Genomic DNA, 25,882 nt, shown 5'->3' with positions numbered 1-25,882 from the left:
GAAAATTTGCAGCTTTTATTAATCCAAATACGATTTAGGGATAGTTTAGTTTCTGTTAGTAGATAACGCTTAGTAGTAAGAGCTTACATTGTGGGGGCAAAAAGTAGGGGGGAACTGCCCCATCTAAACGTCGTCAAGTGTGCAGGTAACAGTAGCGTCAGACATTTTGTTTTATTTAGAGCTTTGAAAAATATCATAGACTTGGAGGGAGAAAATGCGTTTCAAACACGTCAGCCATTGAATTGTTTCGTCACTACACCGGGTTACCTCTGAAATATAAAAGTCCTGTAAAACCTTTAAAAAATATAAAATCCTAAAAAAGGTTTAATGTAGGCACATAAACCTAAAATAGGTCCTAACAAGCAAAATAGGTTATTTTAGACATAATAAAACTTCGTCAGTTGTTGAGTTTTTTAAAGAAACTCTGACGTAACTTTTACATAACATAACATTTACCTGCAAAGGAAAAAGGTTAAAAACATATCATCCGAGATCTAGTATGCTGAAGTACTGTATATTGACATTGCTATCTTTGAGATCGGGGCGGGGGGGGGTGTACTGTATGTAAAACACCAAAATCATATGCGCCATAATACTTTCTACTGGACTATTGAGAAACACATCCCCCGTCTTTCCAAGTTAGTAACAAACCTGGCTGTAGGGTGAGATGCATAAATATTACGAGGCAAGTTGCTCGTCGGCATACTAGATAACTTTATTTTACAGGATGAGATATTAAGAGATCTGGGCAAAACACCGACGAAGAAGTTGCCAGCATGAGACCAATTCCATTCCTTAAAGACACGTTTACGATATAGGATCGTACCCGTATCCACTGCCGAAACACATCTGATCAATATGTATGTTCTAGACGTGCATTGTTGTAACATTAATTAGCCAATTACTTACGCTAATTAATAGCCTAGTTAGGAGTTGTAGGAACCTCGGGGAGCTCTAGATTTAATCGAGGATCGTAGCATATTCACAAAAAGTGATTTCGAAGATATCATATCCCACGTCAGGAGCGTATCCACAACATAACGCACAAAGTTTACTGAGTCTTGCACCATAATTTTGATAACTTTTTCAGAAATTATTGGTATGGATTTGATTGATGATCATGGGTGGGTGTATTTATATGTGTAACTCAACACTGTATAATAAAGTTATATGAAATTATTGGATTTTTTCTCAAGTGAAATTAATTATTACATTTGTATCGGTAATATGGCAGCCTATGAGGGAAATAAGAGACGATTCAGTCCAAATTCTTAAGGTATCTAAAGTACAAAGAAGACAAAGTGTACCATATATTCACTCTGTACTCTGAGCTCGTATCACACTTTAACATCGCAAATAGAAGAAAGGTTTTATCTAAACTTCATGAGCATGTTATATAAAATTGAAGAAAATAACAAAATAGACTCTATGGGGTTAGTATCTCCATTGCAATATCGTGTGCTTTAAATGAGAACCAGACCAAATCCCGAGTTGTTTCATGTTCCCAAAATCTCAAACAAACTATGTGAAGCTATTTCCAATTTGGAAAATGGCCAAAAGTTATAACGAAGTAGTGGCAGATGATGTCTTGATGTAAACAATATGTCCCTGCATTCTTTCAAGAGAGCCCTACTGGGTCAGTGGAGAAAGGAGTGAGGAGATCGTCTGTATAGTAATTAGTAAAACAATTTATGTAATACACAAAATGTATGTATGCCTTAATAGAACAATGTTGTATGATCATTGATTTAATAAATATATAAAGTCCGAATAACATAATTTTGCCACCTCGTTCACAGTGAACTATACTGTAAGTAATAGTTTATCGAACAGAATTGATATCATATTATTGTTACTATTTATTACTTTCACTTCAATGTTATTGACCACTATCCGCCTCATAGAACAAGCTTCGCAAACCCTGATTCAAATTACACGGCACACACAATAGCAAAAATGCTTGTAAATACCTTAGCTTTAATTTGACAATAATGCGACTGATTCGAACCAGAGTTTCTTCGAATTCACTTTCTTATTTCATTTCAAACCCGATGATTCGGTTGCTGTCTCATTTAACATTCAAAACTAACATCTAACGAGTGCAAACGACTTCAAACCCGACTAGCACATACATTCCATGACATTTTCTGTAAGTGGATTTTCAACTTTCTGTTACAGCTCACCGCACATGGTTTAAAATGAAAAATGTAATTTTCACATGCTATCTTGTAGCTTGTGGATGCAGCCACATTTCAGAATCTAAAGCGATAGCCATGTGCTTCGTTAGGTCCTACGAGCCGAGGTGATGGGTTCGTGATACAAAGGGATGCGAGTGGATTCTGATGCCTAAGCTGCAATCCGGTCATTGTTTGCTAAGCGAACGGCTTTATCTCGTGGAGACCTGCTCCAGTTCGGCATTCATCGGTAATCCTTGGATGCCATGCCGCGAAGTCTCGACATCAGACTGTTTCGTGAATGGAATATGCAAGGAGGTGACGTGCAGTGGTGAAAGGATGTGCAACCAGGTTGTTAAAAGTTCAGGAATTTTAAATTTTCTCTCCGGTTCAGGAGAGAAAATCAGTAAGCGTAAATGGGTTCTGAACCGTAAAGAACTCTTATCTCTAAAATATTTCAATTCGGTCCAGGAACCTTCTTTTCGGATGAATTTAAATACGGTCCAGGAACCTTTTTTTTTTAGATCAAGTTAAATAGGGTCCAAATTCAGTCTTGAAATGAAAGAATACGCAACTTGGGCCGAGTTTAAATTGTACAAAGAAGAGATCCCTGTCCTCCAGCGGAACCCAATAGAACTCATTAGGATTTATGTGTTCCTGGATTTTTAACAACCCTGATGTGCAACTCTATACTAGCCGGAAAATAGTCGTAAGTTATGCACAATTTTGGTCTCTGAAATTTCAGAATTCCTTACTATTCAATGATGTTTGCATTAAAAGAGTTTCTGATTTGTACTACGTATAAGTTAAAAAACAGAAAACATTACTATGCCAACAGGGTGAGTCGAAAGTCGATAATCAATATTATGTACTGTACGAGATTCATGCATATTACATCATTGTACAGTCGCGGACTTGGATTGTAACGGCAGCTGCCTTCAATGGCATCGTTACAACCCAGAAGCGCCCGTGAGTGTACAACCGGCCATGTTGAATTCAACTTTAATTATTTAAATAGGTACAGGTAATGTGACGAGTCTGGTATTTTAAAAATGATCCGAAATATATGGATGATGAAATCATCTTAACTTATTCATTTGTGAATTATCTAGTTTCATTATGTTCAAAATGATTTTGATTTTTTTTATTTTAGTTTATTTTACTTCGCGTTTTGTGCCTCTTGGCTAATTTGCGAAGATGGGGATGAGTGATGAAATGATGAAATTGATGAATGGACATTCACAAACAACCAAGCCCGACCGGGATTCTAACCCGGGTCCCTTGGCGTCGCGGCGCGATGTGCTAACCAATCGGCCACAGGGTCGGGCATGTTCAAAATGGTTTCTTGTGTTCTCCCAATGATGCTTAGTAACTACCAATCGACGAAAAATGACACTAAATAACAAAAATAAAAACATAAAATAACCCCCTCACACACACACACACACTCACACCAAGCTGGTAGAACGAAAAAAGTCTTAACTTAGTATTCCTAGATATTACCTGGTTAGCATCATTGTAGTTATCAATTCCGCCGCTAGATGACGGGCAACTGTCTCTGGTGTGGAAATCATTGGGTCCGTAAGGAACAGCTGGGTACTGCTTGTTGCTGGGATCTGCAGTGCTGCCACCTGTTCCCACGGCATTGTCGTGATCTGCAGACATGTGGTTGATGACCAAATCTACGTAAATTCTGAAATAGATCCGATTATATTTAGCTCTAGTAGCTATATTGTTTTATATTATTAAACTACCATACGGACAAAAAATTGACAACCTGCAAACTTTTGTCGTTCGCTTCTCTGCCACTTTTGATTAATCGCGAAGGTGAGGATAAGTGATGATATGATTAAATTGATGAAGGGGGACTGAAAGAACACCCATCACCCATATCCAGGCCAGGATTCGAACCCGGGACCCCTGGCGTACGGAGAAAAATTGGGTTGTCACATATTTTCGACTGGTTCAAATATTTTAATACAAGTTGTCTTGAAAGAAAGTCATGTTACATGAAAAATATTTTTCTGTTACAGTGTGGCAAGAGGAACAAACACTGAAGAAATTAAGAAATTGTCTTCGTAAAGAGGAATTTTCCAACTGTGTCCACCTGAACACTGAATATAGTCGGGAGGTCGCGGGTTCAAAATCTATCTGCCTGACTGAAATTTTCTTTTGTTTTCCCTCAGACACTCCAGGCCAGTGAATGCTAGGTTTTGAGGTTAATTATGTTTCTTCCAGATTAAAAAGAAATGTCTATTAAGGAACATATATCAGCCGCAAATATATGAAAATATGATAAAACTCGCTTCTTAAAAACAGAGAGAATAACATTCTGCCTGTGGCCTTCATTCCTTACGAAATCCCTAGGTTCGCTACTGACCATAGCAAAACCGTATCTAGGGATTTCTACGCCTAGGGAGAGAATTCTTCCCCCGTTTTCTGATTGGTGTACACAAATGATAGTCAAGTGTGTCTCAAAAATATAGGACATTTTGAAGTGGAAAATAAGAGAAGGTGAACTTCGAAGCCAGTATATTCATGGAGATGAATAGTACAAGGTATGCAATTGAGTGTTTTTGATGTTGTCTCATCAGTTTCATCGTTATGTCTGTCCTTATATCTGCAAATATCCGAGAGCGAGAGCGGAATCAAAGAGTACACAAACTACCTAATTCTTAAATGTTAAGAATTGGAAAGATCAAAATTGGGTCTCCCTTCCCCGTGGTCCAGTCTTAAGCGTAAGACTACTGCTTTGAAGCATGGGGTCCCAGGCTCGATCCCAAGTGCAGCATGTTTGTTAAGTGACTGATTCTACTGTAAGCACTAGGTTTATTCCCGATAGGCATCTGGGCATATAGTAGACTTTAATAATACAAATCACACCAACTAAACACTGCAATGCGGTACAACAAAAACAGCACGCTTTGACAATTTTATTGCTCGTAGGGCTAGAACTACATGTTAATTATCATTTGTGAGGTTAGAAAATAATTTCTGCAGTGACATCATAGTGGCCAATTTCGATTTTGCGGAGGAATCCTTCTTTGAAGCACATATAAAAGTATTTATCCAATATTGATCAGCCTTTATGCATAATATATTTTTAAATAAAATTATAATATTCAACAGTTACTTTCACTCATCATGTCTAAATGCCCGATGCGAGAATTTCAACTGTATTCTTTGCTTTTATGTCAATGAATTTGTCTAGGGGAGGTGAATTTGCAGTGAAAATATCTTTGTTCTTTGAGTGTGGCACATCTATTCTTAAGAAATATTACTGCAAATGAACGGTATATCTCTCGTCCTCCCCATTTGTAGCCCTCTTGTATGGCCTTCTGCGAGACATGAAAGTAGTTTCTGACTATCTGCATAAAACGGCTTTTATTCTAGTGTATTCTCGCATAGAAAAAGCACATGAATTTCGAATAGATAATACTGCTTATCAGGACCTTATTAAAGAAGTGAAGACATTTGCAGATGAAAATAATATTTCAAGCACCGTAGCAAATTAACGAAACTAAAAGCTTCCAAAATGGTTTCATCCATTTATTCGATGTGAAAGCAAGAAAGCAACACGTGAAGAACATATTCAAGTTAGGATCTATTTTCAGTGCTTGATCGCCTAATTTCTGGACTAAAGGAAAGGCTTACTTGAAACAGTGCCGTGTTAATTGGAATTAGCTGTTTAAATTCAGAAAGTGCTGATTTTCTAAACTATGAATAACTACAATCTGTCGCCGATCACTGCTGTTGTGATTTGAACAGTTTGGAGAGTCCCAGTTAAAACTGCCGCCAAAAATTAATTATCTATCTATTCTGCCCATTGGGAAAAAGCTTGCAAAGCTGCATATAATTTTGCAGATACTCTTTATAAACAGACGTTCTTACTGTGGTTCATTTTCTCACTTCAGCAAAAGAACATTCACACTATTTACTGAGAAATACATGCAGTATTAAATAATACGCATATCCATGGACGTCCGGAAGGGGGGGGCAAGGGTGGCCGCGGCCCCCTCTAGATAATGATGGTCCATCTAAAAAGTATATATTTGACACGTAATTTCATTTCAGTCACAGTAATTTATGTTAATCATTATAAGGGTGTTGAAAGAACATGATAATTTCAGACTGAAGTAGTGCTTTTTGAGGGGGCATCACAATTATGGGGGAAAATATGCTTCATTTGCCACTCTGGCATAAATTACCTTGCTTGCCCCTCCCTGGAAAAAATTCTGCTGACGTCCATGCGCATATCCAGAGTTGAGAGTGAGTGTCGTCTTTAAGGTGTATTTTGTAATCTCAATAGTAAGTCTGATATTATCCCATTAAATAATGGCTTAAGAAAAAATATATAATTATTATATTTTGTTTGGCCTAAAACATTCGTGCCTAAAAGTACTTTTGTGTGTGAAGGAACCAATACAGTATCTCACATAGTGCGTCTGAATGTAGAATATGTCACTGGTAAAAATAGTAAAATAATATGTAAATACGGTATCAGTTAGCCCCCTAGAATCTGACTCCGGAATCTGTAGCCCCCCAATTATTTCAGGCTGGCGCCGTCACTGCTTACGTGGCTTCTTCTAAATGCATTTTATCCCTTCCAATATCATTATGCTGCGTATCGTTAACCTCATGCTACAAAAAAGCAATATTATGTAATTGGAAGGAAAATGCCTAACCCCAAAACACAAAGCTTGAATTGCAGTTTATAAATTTTATTAAAGCATCAAAATATCAGAAGCTTAATACGCCAATGAACACTCACACTACCACTCATCATATCGAATTTTAAAATGGCAAATGATTTAATTTGCTTTAATTGAACAAATTCCTCATTTGGGTGCAAATGTACGAAATGAGTTCTTTCATTCCCAAGATTCCAAAATGCAAAATTCATATTTCATTTTTTACGTACCGTTTGATATTGAGTATCATGACCTGAAATATGAATTCCGACAATTTTCTCTCTTCCACGTGTCACAAGTTTGGACGATACGCATACTAGTAATACGATCTGTAACTGACATGATGTTCGGTTCAGTGAACCAAACGGCCAATTGTAGGCAGCCACCCTTACACAAAGGATGGGAAATGTCAGTTGTTATTCAGAGCATATCGTTCCACACAATGTGCCCTAAATTTGTGAAATGGGCCTCTACACTAGGTTATGGGTTGATACTATCATACTTCAGTCAAAATATTTCTGGTTGGAGCCACTTCGGATTTCGTTTAAAAGCGTAATTGAGGCATTCCAGAGTTATGTGTGTGACATTTTACACATAAAATTTAAGGTTCTAGACATGACACTGGATTTAAATATTCATAATGAACGGATTTCATAGAATTATCAAGTACTTTGTGGTGTCTGGTAAGACATGAAAAAATCTTGAGTATGATGGCATAGGCTGAATGCATTAAAGGAATTAACAAAAGTGATTTACGTGTGTGACTCTAAAAATGCAGCACATTTTGACTTCATTTGTCTGCGAAGCATATAGGCTCCAGATGCTAGTAACTTTTACTGGTGAAATGTTCAAATTACATGCATTCACAAATATCTACACCTTCATACAACTAAAAACAATAGACGGCCCCAGTGGCGGAGTGGTTAGCACATCGCGCTACGACGCCAGGAGTCCCGGATTCGAATCCCAGCCTGGGCATGGATGTTTTGTGAGTGTCCATTCATCATATCATAATTCATCACCATCTTCGCAAATTAGCCAAAAGTAGCATAAAAGCGAAGTAAAATAAAGCAAATCAATTATAAACAATAATAATTTGCATATTAATACATTTTGTTAATTACATGGAGGAGGACCACTTTTCGTGGAATGCCACAATTGCAGTCTAAGTCTGCCTAATATCTTTGCGAGGTATGTAAAGGGTGGCCCAAAAGTCCCGCATCATAGGACAAACAACTATTTTGTGCATAATAGTTTATTTTAATTATTATTAATTAAATTATTGTTTATAGTTAATTTTATTTGTCGCGGGTATAACATGTTGACTATTGAAGAGCGTGTGGAGATTATTATGCTCTGTGGAAGAGGGGAATACTCCCAGAGAGACGTTGCAGCTCAATTCAATGAGATGCATCCTGAACGACAACCAGTGTCGCAAAGCATTGTGAGCCGACTGCTTGATAAATTCAAGAAGACAGGAAGTGTGGTAGATGCACCCAGATCTGGAAGTTCAAGCACATCAACAGAGGTGGAGAAAACTGTAGTGGCGAATGTAGTTGCGAGTCCAAAGACATCAATTCGCCGAACCAGCTTGGAACTGAGTGTTCCTCGAACAAGTATTCAGCGAATCCTAAAAAAAGCAAACGTTTCACCCCTACAAGTTGCAGGTGTTGCACCACTTGACAGAAGATCGTCCAGACCGTGGTGTTGAAATGTGCAATTGATTTCTGGTACAATCGGAAGAGGATGAAGAGTTTCTATCCAAAGCTATGTTCTAAGATGAAGCTAACTTTTATGTGAACGGTGAGGCAAACCGACAAAATGTAGGCTACTGGTCCGACGAGAATCCACATTGGTTTACCAACAACAAACAACAAGGAGCTGATCGCATCGTGGTTTTGTGTGGTTTGTGGAAAGACCGAGTCTTCGACCTTACTTTGTTTTAAGATATTGCAAAAAGTGAAAATTGCCTCGAAATGTTGCCCGTATTGGACGCATTTGGATCAAAACAGCAATGGTTCATGCAAGACGGCGCAGAGCACCCACCCATTACGCACTCAAGTATGTGATTGTCTAGACGAAAACTTACCACAGTGGATTGGCCGAAGAGGAACAGTGGAATGGGCTCCCCGATCCCCGGACTTAAATGCAATGGATTTTGCTGTATGGGGTTACCTTAAAGCGAAAGTTTTGTAGTGTGAAGACCAGGGATACAAACCATTTGCGTGAGCCAATAGCTGCCGAGTGCAGCGCTCTAACGCCAAAAAAAATGGTAAGAAACATTCTGATGAACATGAACGAACGTCTACAGTTGTGTTTTGACATTGGAGGCAAAATATTGAACAAGTATTGTAATATAAGTTGTTATTCCTATGATGCCAGACTTTTGGGCCACCATGTATATAGCACAACCAATGCAGTTATCTTTTATTTACGAATATTATAAATGAGGTTCAGGACCGGCTCTAGGTATGTACGGGGCGTGGGGCATACAATATACGCGAGGCCTATAAGTAAAGGTTTTCAGATGTTTGAGAAAATGAGAGATATTTGTTCCTTAGTCTGAGGTACAGGTGTCCTATTCAATTATAATTTCAACATTATTACATTTAGTAAACAATTAATTTAAGTATTTCGTATTATTACCTAAGAACCATAAGCTAAACGTGTTGTAGGTTGAAACCAAGAACTACTGTTTCGTTCAATTCCGATATGTCATGAGATGATGACATTATAATACATAAAACCAAAGCATGATAAAAATGTTCAGTGGTGCGTCCATAAACTCACCCTACGCCCACGGCGTTGCATCTGTTAACCATGTCTTGAAACTCCTGCTCGCTTCCAGAACGCGTCTCCAGGATATAGGAGATGGGTTGGTATCTCTCCCACCACGGACGGTTTTCAATGACAACGTTCTCATTTGGTGGAGACACCTATAGGAAAGGGAAGAAGTGTAAGTTAGGAATAGAAATATGAAGAGTACCTACATAGCCGTGTGCATAGGAGGTAAGGGTAAAAGTCCACCACTTCTTCCTTGTCATTCTGTCTCATAATTTCATATCAATTTCACTTCATTCTCTATTTTTAATTCATGACACACACACAAACATCCATGCATTACCCGGGATGTGAACCAGTGGCCTATGAGGTCGTGGCGCGCTGTGCTCATAACTCTGCCACTGGGGTCGACAAAATAATAATATAATGTTATGATACTGAGTCGCAGTTTATTTTGAGTCCACTTTGTGCACAGATACACTATTAGGGACTGGACCTACAGTTTTTACGTTACCACTATGCCATCGTGGAGTCCTTAACACACTCAACCACCAAGCAGGCTAGCGTACATAGGCACAAGCTGTAGAGGAGAAGGATTATTTGTAATTTGTAGACTTGTTAACACCGCGACCTTACGTAGTAAGTGTTACGTTAGAAACTCCATGAGTATGTGTAACTATTGGTCTACATTTCTCTATTACCCCGTTTTCTTTCCTACTAACCCTTCACGTAATTCAGAGCCACCAGTTCGCCGCTGACGCCTTACGTATTTGAAAGTGACAGCACTGAACAAATGAGACTGCATAGCACTGATAAGGTTCTTTTAACAGTATCATATGTGTTCCTCTTATTGTATTTCTATACACTGCATAGTAAAGTTGTAATATTGAGCGTGATAAAGAATTGAAGTAAAGTATTTTATGCACTCTCAGGAATCCATCAGTCTCGCTATTGTTGCACCACAGATAAACGAATTAAGCTATGGTTATCTGTGGTTGCTCTGTCTGGGAAAGAAATGTCCAAATTAGGCAAGTGTCTACTGTATTTTGTTCATATTTCCATATGTTCTAAAAGAAAGCAAGTGCAGACATGAGCACATTCGTTGTTATTGTCATATAGACTAAATGAAGAAACATCTCAATGAAAAATATATCGTTGGAATTGAATTGTGAAACTGGTTTTGTGTACTTTAGTACGATGGACATTGATTGTTTATCATTATTAGAAGTATCCTGTAGTGTTCAAATTATAAAATTCTTACAAAATATAATAATCAAAGTATCATATTGTCTACATAATCTTCATGGTGAAGAATACATTTATTAAAGGTAGGCCTACTATTTCCTATATGTATGAATTAAAGTGCAAAGTAAATAGGTGCAAAAAGGTAATTTCTATTGATTACAAACGCGCGAAATGTTAAATTGTGCCTTGCTTTACAACGAACTCAAAACCAACGAAATAGCTATAAATTTATTGCAAAGTTAATTATTATTGTTTGGTTTCATGGAACTAACTGCTCATTAATTATAAACCATCGATTTCTGCAGCTTTCGTAAACTTGAAGATGTGCTTCAAGCACCAAGCACTGTACCAAGAAAAGATAAGATTTATTTGAATTTTTATACTGTCTTGTCATCTTAGGATGAAAGTTCACACTGTACCACTAGTCTCCTTTCGGAAAACTACTCCTAAAAATCTTGAGGTGTAGTATGATTATATTCATAATTGGGAGAAGAGGGATGCGGTGGTGGGTAAATATGTAGAGACTAGCACTGGCTTTATCCGCGGAACTGTTTTTTTTCTTCTTTGTTCTATTAATTTCAGTGGCCACTGCCTCTTATTCTTACATATTCTTCCATAGTACCACATTGATAATATGTTTGTGTGATCATCGTTGCTAACGACAATTTAGGGAAGAGCTCTAAATAATATTTAATGCTTTCTGCATGCAAGTGGTTTTGTTTACAGAAGGTTTCAGGGTTGGTGATTTGAACTTTAGTGTAGTGTTCTTTATTTTCACTTCAAGGTAATATTAAATACAGCTTCTTTCCGAGTGGGCGTTCCACGATTCAATAGATGCGCAATATCTAAAAATACAATTGTGTTTTGCGTGTATCAATTTATACGAGGGTCACTATTTATATTTTGAGCCTTGGCAACACTGATTGAAGTTAGGCGCGATTTGACGTTTGCACGGAATCGTCTGGCATTATTGACCATAACGTACTTCAAATGTTTTGTCAATAGCTTCATTTGTGTTGTTTATGTTGCCTTGGAGATTGCGCGACAACAATAAAATGGAATTAACTCGTAAACATTTTCGTGCGATGATTTTTTACGATTTCCGACGAGGATTATCAAGACAAGAGTGCATCGATCAACTTACTTCCACATTTGGCGATGAAGCCCCATCCTTTGCCACTGTGAAACGCTGGTATAACGAATTTAATCGTGGCCGCCATTCGCTCACCGACGAGATTCGCGAAGGTCGTCCAAAATCAGTTGTTGTTCAAGAAAACATTGATGCTGTGCAAAACCTAATACTGCAAGATCGTCATGTGACATACAGTGAGATTGAGGCAACCATAGGCATTAGTTCCACCAGCATATATAAAATATTACATGATCATTTAGCTGTGAGAAAGGTATGTTCTCGTTGGATCCCACACAATTTGACGAAAACTCAAAAAGACGCTCGCGTCAATTGGTGCAAACAAATGCTCAATAAATACAATCGTGGTGCTTCAAAAGACGTATATAAGATTGTAACAGGTGACGAATCATGGATATATGCATATGAGCCGGAACGTAAACAGCAGTCGACTGTATGGGTGTTGGAGATTTATCTATAAAAGTAACCATGTTTATTCTTTCTTTATATATTTTATATTGCATATAGCTTCAATTGTTTATTTGTGTATTTCAAATGCCTTAAGTAACCTGCACTCCCATTGGCTAATTCAATCTTAGCGCGGTGTCTAGTTGCCGCCATTTTAGTGCGGTAGTTACTTCCAGCCAGTGTGCGTAGAGAGGCCACTCGGGACACAGCCAGAAACCGTCGCGGACAATTATGGATACCGTAAGCCCAACGTGGCTACGTTTCATTAGTGGCGCGTTGTTGTAACCCCAGCTGCAACTTCGTGTAAAGAGTTTCCCCTAGACAGGAGTGCATGGGAAGTGTAATCAAGTGTTATGTGCATATACCTTATAATACATAGTTATAGTTATCAGTGTGTGTGCCTGTGTTTTCTTTACAACTACCAAGAGGATCGCGGTGAACTTTGCCCTGTAGCGACACAATCCATACCAGAGAGATGTAAGTGGTACCTACAATTTCACTTACATTTAGATCCTACCGGTTTGGATCATCATTCATTTCTGGTCCTTCACAGCCGGACAGGTTCTACATTCAGTTTTGGTCCTGTACGGTCCGGAACGCAAACATTTTGGTCCTCCGCAGGCCGCGATCTCCTTTGTATTGAACATGAGGTACGTTACTATCAGTGATTTTAGTGACATTGTGTTGTGCAAACATTATTTTCAAGTACAGTAACTACAAGTTATTGATAGCATTACGTCATTCGTTGTAGCGCGCGAAATATTTTCCACGTGGCTGAAGGACGATCGGGACTTCCCCGACCGCCAGCGCTCTCGTTGTTCGCTTGTCAGTGACGTTTCACACTCCGCTCCCTTCGCCCCTCGCGCTGTACGAGGACTTTCGGTCGGCGACCAGTGACATGACGTCATACACCGGTGGTGTGTCCCTGAGTTATTTTTAGATTGCAGTTTTCTGTTCCTTCACGGGACTGGCTTTTCGTTCGTTTTCGTGCGGGAGCGAGGAGAAACGTATCGCGGAGAGTTGCATCAAGCAGCCCACGCGTGCAGACGTGACATCACCATGGCGACCGTGCATCAGCTGTTCCAGTACTCGTCAGTGTCAACGACTACCTGCAGTGTTGCAGCCTAACCAGGATTTCAGATGCCCAGATGGTCCAGTGAATGCCAGATCGGTGAGTACAACAGTGTTTGGTTCAATATTTCCTCATTTTTTCCTTTCATTTCAATACGCATTGCTTAGCCCCTCCCACCTTGAGGCATGGCAGACTTAGCACATCTTCTAAAGCAACGTGCCGCCTACAGGGGGCAAATAACGAGATTGCAGTCGTACATTAGCAGTGTTGATCCAGAGGCGCCGAACGTTCAACAGATCAAGGTTCAGCTGGAGCAACTGAACACATTATGGCCCAAGATAGAAGAAATTCAGGATTGCATTGAATTTGAAGCCACAGACGATGAACACACGGCAGTTCGAGAGACAATCGAACTTTCATATTTCGATCTCAAGTCGCAGATGCTAACATTAATTGAGGGAAATCATTCAAAAACAGATGGCGCGGAAAATAAACACAGGGCTTCGTGCAAGTCTCAAGTCAAGTTGCCATTAATAGAGCTTCCGCATTTCAGTGGAAATTACACCCAATGGGTATCATTCAAAGACACATTTTCTTCGCTCATACATGATAATTCGGATATTTCAGATATTCAGAAATTCCAGTATTTACGTGTCGCACTGAAGGGTGAGGCATTGCAAATCATTGAAAGCATACCAATTACAGCATCCAACTACGGTGTAGCGTGGAAACAACTCCAAGAGCGTTTTGACAACAAGCGTCTCATAGCTGCTTCACACGTCAATGATATTTTGCATATAAAACCAGTGTCGAGAGAAAACGCAGAAGAGTTGCGAGCGTTCACAAACACAGCTATCAGTTCCATCTCAGCGTTAAAATTATTAGCAGGAGATAGTTCACTATCAGATATAGTGTTAGTTCAGCATCTTACCTCTCAGCTTGATGCCACCACACGAAAAGCTTTTGAATTAGAAGTGAATGATTCTGAATTCACTACTCTTGACAGTTTGTTTCAATTTCTAGAGCACAGAACCAAGGCTTTAGAGAAATTCAAACCAATTTCCAATGAAAGATCAACATTCAAACCACAGTTTAGTGGCAACACCAAACAACAAAGTCACAAACCTGCGCATCCTTCTCCTTCAAGATCGTATGTTTCTACCGTATCTCCTTCATGCCTGTATTGCAAGGATACTATGAAGAATAATAAGCATCCGCTGTTTGCGTGCAGTTCTTTCAAAGCAGCTACTATAGGTCAGAAGTACAAATTTCTTCGAGAAAACCAGATCTGTTTCAATTGTCTTGGACAGTCAGATCACCAGGGATTTAGGTCAGGATGCAAGGCAGGATCTTGCAAATATTGCGGCGAGAAACATAATTCCCTTCTTCATGAAGATATAAAAACAGCAGAGAACGTCAAACACAGAAGCAGCCCAGAAGTAAACCGGCAGTAGGCGATGATACTCGTTTTCAGGATAATGATGCCCAGACTAAAGCAACATATTGTTCTGTCAAGAACAGAGAAACTTCGCAAGTTCTCCTAGCCACAGCAGTCATAAAAATCAAGAACGCATACGGCGAGTGGCTCCCATGTCGTGCACTTTTGGATGGAGCCTCGCAGAGTAACATTATGACAGAGCATCTTGCTCAGCAGCTACGCATCAAGAAACAAAAACGCCGAATACCTATCCAAGGGATAAATGAAGCTACAGTGCAAGCGTTTCACACCATGGAGACGCAGATTAAATCCAGCATAAGTGGATTCACCATGGATATATCTTGTTCCATCTTGCCAAACATCACAGGTTCGATGCCAGCGCAGAGGCTCGAAACTTCCACATGGGGAATTCCGAGTGACATACATTTAGCAGATCCTAGCTTCCATACACCTGGCAACATTGACCTACTTCTGTCTGCAGATGTGTTCTACACGATTCTCAAGCCAGAAAAACTTTCAAGACCAGGAAACTATCCAGCGTTGCAAAACACTGAATTTGGATGGATTGTAGCCGGAAGGATTCCCAATGTACCATCTACGAACGGACCTTCGAAGTCATTCTTTGTTCGCAAAGAAGATACAGTCAATTTCCATTTACAGAGATTTTGGGATTTGGAGGAATTCCATGATAAGTTGCCTTCACCAGAAGAAATCGCCTGTGAAAAACATTTCCAGGAAACTACATCTCGTGATCGAGAAGGTCGATACACAGTCAAGCTACCCTTGAAGAAGGACAGATCCGTTCTTGGGGATTCTCTGCAAACAGCGATTTCACGATTTAACCAATTAGAAAGAAGACTTGATCGGAACGTGGAATTGAAAAGAGAGTACACAGAATTCATGGTCGAGTACCAACAACTCAAACACATGCAACCAATTGGGACATTGGAAGATGTATCCAGAGACAAGGAGACAAGGTACTACATTCCACATCACTGTGTGATCAAGGAATCAAGCAAAACTACACGTTTAAGAGTGGTTTTTGATGGAAGCTCGCCCACAACAACGGGGGAATCGTTGAACAGTATACAAATGATTGGTCCCACGATACAAGAAGAATTGTTTTCAATCCTGCTCAGATTTCGTAGTCACAAAATCGCACTGACTGCAGACACGGCTAAAATGTATAGGCAAATTAACATGCATTCAGAAGACAGACCACTTCAATGCATCTTATGGAGAGCATCACGTGACGAACCAATTCATTTTTACAGTTTGAACACAGTCACTTATGGATTAACTTCAAGTTCATTCTTGGCCACAATATGCCTCAAGCAGTTGGCAGAAGATGAATCATCAAATTTCACAGTAGCCACTCATGTCTTGACACATGACTTCTACGTTGACGATTTTCTGGGAGGAAATCATTGCATTGAAGGTGCAATAAAGCTGCGTGAAAGTCTCACAGAATTACTCCAGAAGGGAGGATTCAATCTACGTAAATGGTGCTCCAATAGCAAGGCAGTGTTGCAATCTATTCCAGAAGAATTGAAGGCAGTACAGGATCTAGTGCAATTCGACACAGAAGGCACAAAAACATTGGGAATTTCATGGCGCCCATCCACGGACGAATTTCTCATGGACAGCAAGGTCTCCACAACAGTGGATGTAGGCTCGTTGAAGATCTTCTCAAAGCGCCAAGTTGCCAGCATAATTGCACAAGTGTTCGATCCAATCGGACTAATATCGGCAGTGGTGATAACATACAAGTCATTCCTGCAGCAGTTATGGCTCCACAATGTAGGATGGGATGATCCGCTTCCTATAGATTTGCAGAAAACATGGCGTCGTCTTCATTCGCAGCTCACATGTATTAACGAAGTAAAAGTACCACGCTTCGTTTTGGCTCCAGGAGACATCCATAAAGTTCAAATTCACGGTTTCTCTGATGCATCAGAGAGAAACTATGGCAGTGTTCTCTTCGTAAGATCAATTGATTCAGAGGGTCACATAAGTGTGAACTTATTGTGTTCAAAGTCCAAGGTGGCTCCGGTGAAGAGAACCACTCTTCCACGTTTGGAATTATGTGCGGCAGTTCTACTAGCCAAACTGGTACACAAAGCATTGTCCATACTGCGTCTATGTATAGACACCATTCACCTATGGACCGACTCAAAAATCGTCCTAGCTTGGCTGGCGTCACCAGCCAGTAAATGGAAACCTTTTGTTGCCAACCGGGTTGCTATGGTACAGGAACTCACACAGGTCAGTGATTGGAAGCACGTTCCGTCAAAAGACAATCCTGCAGATCTGATCTCACGAGGAGTCGATGCAAAAACTATCAGATCACTTCAGCTTTGGTGGCACGGACCCACCTGGCTCCAAGAAGAGGAGACACAGTGGCCATCATCCAGTTTAGCATTCCGTCCAGACGACAACACTATTCCAGAGCAGCGTAAGGTAGCAGCTACCACATTGGTCACTCATGTAACAACTGAAGAAGAAATCATATCTAGATATTCAACTTTATCCAAGCTACTGAGAGTAGTGTCACTCTGCAAAAGGTTCATCAGCAATTGCAGAAACTCAAGAGAGAAAAGGAGTGAAGACCTTACCACCTTTGAAATTCAAGGCGCCACACTTGCCTGCATCAAGATAACACAACGCGCATTCTTCTCTCAGGAAATCAAAGATTTGTCTGACAAGCAGCAAGTACACAACAAAAGCATTTTGAGGAACCTTCATCCATTTCTCGACAATGAAAAAGTAATTCGTGTCGGAGGAAGATTGGAAAACAGTGAACTGGAATTCCAAAGCAAGCATCAAATTATTCTTCATCCGAAGAGTCATTTCGCGAAAATTCTGATAGCATCAGAACACAAGAGACTTATGCATGCTGGTCCACAGCTTCTCATATCATCACTTCGTGAGAAATACTGGATACCTCGCATACGACAGGTGGTCAAACAGATCATTCATCAGTGCAACATATGCTATCGTTTGAAGGCTTCAGCCGCCCAGCAGCTGATGGGGCAGTTACCCTCCAGTAGAGTGAGACCCAGCAAGGCATTCCATCACGTAGGCGTTGATTACGCAGGGCCATACCACATCAAGACCGGGGCCGCAAGAAGCAGATCCACAAGAAAATGCTACATTGCAGTTTTCACTTGTCTTGCCACAAGGGCAATTCATCTAGAGATTGTCTCAGACTTGACATCACAAGCCTTCATCGCAGCTCTACTACGCTTCACCGCGAGAAGAGGAAAGTGTGCAATGTATTTTTAGCGACAATGCTACGACGTTCCATGGTGCTAAAAATGAATTGCAGGAATTACGTAAACTCTTTCAATCACAAGAATTTAACAAGGACATTAACAGATTTGCAGCAGAAGAGAATTTCCTATGGAAGTATTCTCCACCACGCAGTCCATCATTCGGCGGGATTTTTGAAAGTGCAGTGAAGTCTATGAAATACCATCTTCGAAGAGTAGCAGGAAACGCCGTGCTAACATACGAAGAACTAGTAACTCTGCTATGCCAAATAGAGGCCTGCCTCAACTCCCGTCCTCTTTCCACACTCCTTGATTCTCATGATGAATTCAGCTACATTACCCCTGGTCATTTTCTTATTGGAGGTCCTCTAACCTCAGTTCCTGAACCAAACATTACAGATCTGGCTGCCAACAGATTATCCAGATGGCAGCGCATACAGCAGTTCCAGCAGCGAGTATGGAGGAAGTGGTCTCAGGACTACCTGCATAGTCTGCAGCAGCGACAGAAATGGACAGCCGTTCAGTCGAATTAGAAGCCTGGCACACCAGTGCTATTGAAGGAGGACAATCTTCCACCACTCTCGTGGAGAGTCGGCGTCATCCAAGAAGTGTTTCCGGGAAGGGATAACCTAGTGCGCGTAGTCACCGTTCGTACTAGAGACGGAGTCTACAAGAGAGCATTAAGCAAAATTGTGCCTTTACCACATTGGGAAGAAGACGCTCCATGAGCTAAAACATTGACAATGTATCCCCTAGTGTTAGGTTGGATGTGAACATTCCAACGGGGGGGAGTATGTTGGAGATTTATCTATAAAAGTAACCATGTTTATTCTTTCTTTATATATTTTATATTGCATATAGCTTCAATTGTTTATTTGTGTATTTCAAATGCCTTAAGTAACCTGCACTCCCATTGGCTAATTCAATCTTAGCGCGGTGTCCAGTTGCCGCCATTTTAGCGCGGTAGTTACTTCCAGCCAGTGTGCGTAGAGAGGCCACTCGGGACACAGCCAGAAACCGTCGCGGACAATTATGGATACCGTAAGCCCAACGTGGCTACGTTTCATTAGTGGCGCGTTGTTGTAACCCCAGCTGCAACTTCGTGTAAACAGTTTCCCCTAGACAGGAGTGCATGGGAAGTGTAATCAAGTGTTATGTGCATATACCTTATAATACATAGTTATAGTTATCAGTGTGTGTGCCTGTGTTTTCTTTACAACTACCAAGAGGATCGCGGTGAACTTTGCCCTGTAGCGACACAATCCATACCAGAGAGATGTAAGTGGTACCTACAATTTCACTTACATTTAGATCCTACCGGTTTGGATCATCATTCATTTCTGGTCCTTCACAGCCGGACAGGTTCTACATTCAGTTTTGGTCCTGTACGGTCCGGAACGCAAACAATGGGTGTTTCAAGATGAACCCAATCCAACAAAAGTTGTTCTCGCTCGAAGCACATCGAAACAAATGGTCGCCTGTTTTTTTTCAGAAAAACTGGTTATGTGGCAACTGTGCCTTTAGAGGAACGTAGAACGGTCAGCTGTGAATGGTACACAACAATTTGTTTGCCAGAGGTCTTTGGTTAAATACGGAAAACAAACAAACGCCGTCGGATCATTCTTCATCAAGACAATGCCAGCTGTCACACATCTCGTCTAACAACCGACTTTATGAACAGTCAAAAAATCGAATTGATGGGTCATCCGCCGTACAGTCCTGATTTGGCACCCAATGACTTCTTCTTGTTCCCGAATGTCAAGAATAAATTGCGTGAACAACGATTTTTGTCGGCGGAAGACGCCGTTGATGCGTTCAAAAACCATATTATGGAGGTGTCTCAAGAAGATTGGAAAAACTGCTTTGACAAATGGTTCGAACGAATGCAAAAGTGTATTGACCATAAAGGAGAATACTTCGAAAAACAATAAAGCAGGTTTCAATGCCAAATTCCTGTTTTTTCATTGTTAGGCTCAAAATATAAATAGTGACACTCGTAGTGTAGTAGTAGTTGTGCGTTTTTTTTTCTTGTGTAGTGGTTGTTATGTGTTTGTGTTTGTCTTGTGTAGTAGTTGTGGTGTGCTTGTATGTGGGTTTGTCTTGTGTAGTAGTTGTGCTGTCTAGTGTGGTTAGGATTGTCTTGTATAGTAGTTGTGCTGTCTAGTGTGTTTGTGTTTATCTTGTGTAGTAGTTATGCTGTCTAATGTGTTTCTGTTTGTCTTGTGTAGTATCGGTGGTGTGTATGTATGTGTCTTGTGTCTTGTGTTGTAGTTGTGCTGTCTAGTATGTTTGTGTAGTAGTTGTGCTGTCTAGTATGTTTGTTTTGTCTTGCGTAGTAGTTGTGCTGTCTAATTTGTTTGTGTTTGTCTTGTGTAGTAGTTGTGGTGTGTAGTTTGTTCGTGTTTATATTGTGTAGTAGTTGTGGTGTGTTTGTGTTTATATTGTGTTATAGTTGTGATGTGTTTGTGTGTGTCTTGTGTAGTAGTTGTGCTCTCTAATATGTTTGTGTTCGTCTTGAGTAGAAATTGTGCTGTGTAATGTGTTTGTCTTGTGTAGTAGTTCCTCCATTCATATTGGGGGTTAGGCGTAGAGCTGACAACTCTGCACTGTAAAAAAAATGTCAAGAAACAGCAATATAAGGCCATGGATGTTCCCAAGGTAAAATATTCCGGAGGTAAAATAGTCCCCCGTTCGGATCTCCGGGTTGAGACTACTTTGGGAGGTCCCTGGACTAAGGATAAGATCTACATTAGGAATAAGGATATTAAATTAGGCACCTGGAATGTTCTGAGCCTTTACCGGCCTGGGGCATTTCAATGTACAGTTAATGAGATAGTTAAGTATAAATTAGATGTAGTAGCCGTCCAGGAAGTTAGGTCGCCAGGAGAAGGGAATTGTAAAACTAAAAATTATACTTTTTTCTATGGTGGTACTGAAAATCATAATTTTGGAACAGGCTTTTTCATAAATAATAGAATTATCTCGGCTCTTAAAACAGTAGAATTTATTAATGATAGGATACCATATACAGTTTTACAGGGTAGGTGGTGTAAAATTATTTTAATAAACATACATGCACCAACGGAAGATAAAGATGATAATACTAAAGATGATTTTTATGCAGAGTTAGAACAGGTCTTTGATAAATTTTCTCAGTATGATATGAAAATTCTGTTAGGTGACTGTAATGCACAGATTGGCAAAGAAGAGACATTTAAATCCACGATTGGTAAAGAAAGTCTTCATGAATTAAGTAATGATAATGGTATAAGATTGATTACTTTTGCAACCTCAAAGAATTTAATTGTGAAAAGTACCACTTTTAAACATAAAGATATCCATAAATATACCTGGCCTTCTCCAGATGGTAAAACTCATAATCAGATAGATCATATTCCCATTGATAAGAGAAGGCATACTAGTATAATTGACGTTCGTACACATAGAGGTGCTGACTGTGCCAGTGACCATTATTTAGTAATTGCTAAATTAAGAGAAAGACTCGCAGTGATAAATCATAAGCAACAAAATCTAAAAGTTGTAAAATTTGATACAGGAAAGTTTACTGATCAAAGAATTAAGAAAGATTACCAAATTAAACTGTCAAATAGATTTGATATTTTGCAGGATTTAAATGATGATGAAAATATAAATGAAACAGACGTAAATAAGAATTGGGAGCACATACGTAATGCAATAGAATCAGCAGCTAAAGAAAGTATAGGATACCATAAACCGAGAAAAAGTAAGCCATTGTTTGATAATGAATGTCATAATCTAATAGAAATAAGAAATCAGTCGAGACTTAGGTGGTTAAATAACTCTAATGATACAAATCTAAACAATTATAATAGAATAAAGCGAGAAGTTAACCGCACGTTTAGAAGTAAAAAAAGAGATTACTTTAAAAGCAAAAGTAACGAAATTGAAACAAACAGCAAAAATAAAAATATCAGAGATTTATATAAAGGTGTAAATGAATTTAGAAAGGGGTGGCAACTTAAAGTAAACTTGATAAAAGATAAAGACGGTGATTTTCTAGCTGACCCAAGCGATATTCTAAATAGATGGAAGAACTACTTTAATGACCTTTTAAATGTCCATGTAGGAGATAAATCAGAAGTGAATGAAGTACACACAGCAGAACCTTTAGTTCCAGAACCTAACTTGACGGAAGTTAAAGATGCTATTAAAAGGCTAAAGAATAACAAAGCACCTGGCATTGATTTAATACCAGCTGAGTTAATTAAATATGGTGGAAATTCATTAATATGTCAAATTCATAAATTAATTTGTTTAATATGGAATAAAGAAGAAATCCCTCAACAGTGGAAAGAATCCATAATTGTTCCTGTGTTTAAAAAAGGTGATAAAATGAACTGCAATATTTACCGTGGAATTTCTTTACTCTCAACAACATATAAAATATTATCTAACATTCTTTTAACAAGACTAACCCCATATGCTAATGAAATTATAGGTGATTATCAATGTGGATTTAAACGTAACAGATCAACTAGGCTACAGATCAAAATTTTCACATCAGACAGACACTTGAAAAAAAGTGGGAATATAATCAAAATGTCCATCAGCTATTCATTGATTTCAAAAAAGCATATGATTCGGTCAAAAGAGCTAAATTATATAATATATTAGTAGAGTTTGGAATACCTAAGAAGCTTGTTAATATGATAAAAATATGCACCAGTGAAACAGAAAGTAAAATTTGTGTGGGTATTAATATGTCCGACAAATTTACAATTCATGATGGGTTAAAACAAGGAGATGCATTATCTCCATTGCTCTTTAATTTTGCCCTAGAATATGCTGTTAGGAAGGTAAAAGAAACTAACGGAGGACTATAATTAAATGGTGTGAATCAGTTGTTAGCATATGCAGATGATGTAAACTTACTGGGGGATGATATGAATACAATTAAGAATAATGCTAAAATATTTTTCAAAACTGCTAAAGAGATAGGTTTGGAAGTTAACAAAGAGAAAACTAAATATATGCTTACAGGCCGAAACCAAGTGTTAGGTAATAATCAAAATCTAATTATTGATAACAACTCGTTTGAACCAGTTTCCAAATTCAAATACTTAGGAGTAATATTAACAAATGAAAATTATATTAAAGAGGAAATAAAAAGTAGGCTTAATTCAGGAAATGCATGTTACTTCTCTCTTCATAAACTTTTGTCTTCTCGTTTAATATCTAAGAAACTAAAAGTTAAAATATACAAAACAGTAATTTTGCATGCAGTATTATATGGATGTGAAACTTGGTCCCTTACATTGAAAGAGGAACATAAATTGAGAGTATTTGAAAATAAGATCCTTAGGAAAATCTTTGGACCTAAACGGGATGAGGAGACAGGTGAGTGGAGAAGGTTACATAATTTAGAACTACATAATTTGTATTCATGTCCAGATATTATTAGAATAATTAAATCAAGAAGACTTAGGTGGGCAGGCCATGTGGCACGAATGGGAGAGGAAAGAGGAGTTTACAGGATTCTTGTTGGGAAACCTGATGGTAAGAGACCTGTAGGAAGGCCAAGAAGAAGATGGAGGGACAACGTTGAGATGGACCTAAGGGAAATCGGTAGGGATGGAAAAGAGTATATAGATCTTGCTCAAGATAGGGAAAGATGGAAGGTCTGTGTTGCTGCAGCCATGAACCTTCGGGTTTAAGAAGGCTAGAGAGTTAGTTAGTTAGTCTTGATAATCACGATAATTTAAAATTAGAACAAGTTAAAATTTTTCTTCTTATTTATGGAACACATTATATATTTATTCGTTTCTTACTTTCTATTTCAATTACTGTACATCGCTTTTCTATCCCATGCTATTAATGGCGACAATGAGGATGAATGATTAATTTATGAAATGGATGATGGGACTGACACCATTATATACCGAATGCTTCAACAGGGTTCTAATCTGAAAACTCTTTGTAGCGCATGACGCTGAATCACTTCATTCCCCTTTAATATCCCTTGTGTAGGCACTTGACACAGTGATACAGATTACACTTTACAATGTAGTTCCATGCCCGATTAGCATATCTAAGCATTAAGTGGACTTAACTTCACCAAAGTTTCTTACACTCGTTATCAGGCACGCCATCTACGTGCACATTGCTTCATACGTACAGGGAAGTAACCCTAAGTGACGACACCCTTCCAGTGACCAGTCCGTCCCTATTCGGCCCGCCAGCAATCAAGACTGCCCCCTCCTCACCTACCTCTGCCCCTTAACTATTTTTCTGGGGGTCGTTACTGCTTCGGTACAATACCACGAAAGTCAAAAGTTGTTTTAAATCCCGAAACCTTGGTGTCGAGGCGCGTTGTACTACTCAGAAGTCGACACTGGGCTCGAACCTGGGTTCTTTTAATTACAAGGACAGAGTGGTTAGCACAGGGCGCTAGGACGCCGGGTTTCGAATCCCTTCCTGGACATGGGTGTTTTTTGTGAATATCCCTTCATCAATGTCATCATATCATCACTCATACTCATCGTCATTAGCCAAAAGTGGAAGAAATCATCAAAATCAAATCTTGATTACAAGGCGAAATGTTAACCACTTCGCCAGAAGTTTGTTCTGATACCTCTTCTAACTTGAGGCATTCCTTTCCTCTCGAATGCACATATAAATTGGGTAAGAAGACATCATTGCACTGTTTATCCCCCAATTCAACCGTTTCAGCCTGTAACAGATAAGGAATCATCAACACTCACCTGAACTCCTCCATATCCGTACGGCGAAAGGAACCTTTCGCACTCCTCAGCAACGTCACTCCACCTCCACTCGAACAAGTGCACGATGGGTTTATTGCTCTTCGGAGGGTCCTTCTGTGCCTCTGCCAGCAGGGCGAGACCTAGTACAACCAGCAACTTCATCATCCGCGTGCTCTGAAACATTTGAAGGTCGCAGGACGCCACTCACATCCTCAATCCTTTTATATGAACTAATTTCACCTTCTGAGTGACGCAGCTAAAATTGCATAACTCGCAAACACATGCGAAATCATTCTGGTGGCATTTGTGTAAACGGATTTTTTCAGGTTCCTTCATTAATTATGCCACATTCACAAAGAACACAGCTTATCTTGTCACCTTGAGCTGACGATGAACTGATCGATCCAGAATTCCTGCCAAGGAGAATGATGGACAAGACAAGATGGAAGGAAAACTTAGTGAAAACTGCTGTCACGTGCCAGTTTCGATGACACAATGAAGGTTGCAAGGAGGAATGGTTTCTCGGAATCGACGATAGATGGCAGCACGCCATATAAAGAAGAGCAGAGCTCATTGTACAAACTAGGAGCGGAGAAGAGGGATTATATATATTATAGTAAATTGAGAAATATATAAAAGAAGAGTTCAAATACTATAATAGAAGTAAATAGAATGATGTATATAGTAATTTAAAAGAATTAAGAATATAGCCGCATATCAAACGTTTAGGAAATTTATTAAGCGAGCAAATGAATTCAGAAATGTATCTCAATTTCTTTTTGATTCTCTGACGAGGAGAACATCGTCAGCTTTTGCATTTGTCCGTTCCCCGGTGGCGCTGTGTCAAATTAGACGCCCCGAAGCACTTT

The 25,882-nt window shown here is 39.3% G+C and overlaps 1 protein-coding gene across 2 annotated transcripts in view; it reads right to left on the bottom strand.

Moving 5' to 3' along the window:
* The window catches only part of LOC145986364 (alpha-amylase 2-like), a 48,824-nt gene extending 23,594 nt beyond the window's left edge, over positions 1-25,230 (bottom strand). The window contains exons 1-3 of one of the 2 annotated variants that reach the window (XM_083120262.1): positions 25,014-25,230; positions 9,656-9,801; positions 3,678-3,867 (exon numbers count right to left, since the gene is read on the bottom strand). In XM_083120262.1, the coding sequence (XP_082976388.1) occupies positions 3,678-3,867; positions 9,656-9,801; positions 25,014-25,196 (519 nt within the window). In that variant the 5' untranslated portion in view covers positions 25,197-25,230. The remainder of the gene's footprint in view (positions 1-3,677; positions 3,868-9,655; positions 9,802-25,013) is intronic. The other variant, XM_083120261.1, reaches the window with a different exon arrangement.
* Between the last annotated feature and the right edge of the window lie 652 nt (positions 25,231-25,882).

The sequence above is a fragment of the Lepisma saccharinum genome, chromosome 4, assembly GCF_977018435.1.
Source record: "Lepisma saccharinum chromosome 4, izLepSacc3.1, whole genome shotgun sequence".
NCBI lineage: Eukaryota > Metazoa > Arthropoda > Insecta > Zygentoma > Lepismatidae > Lepisma > Lepisma saccharinum.
Note: the sequence above shows the minus strand (reverse complement) of the source record. Positions and strands in the feature narration are given on the sequence as shown.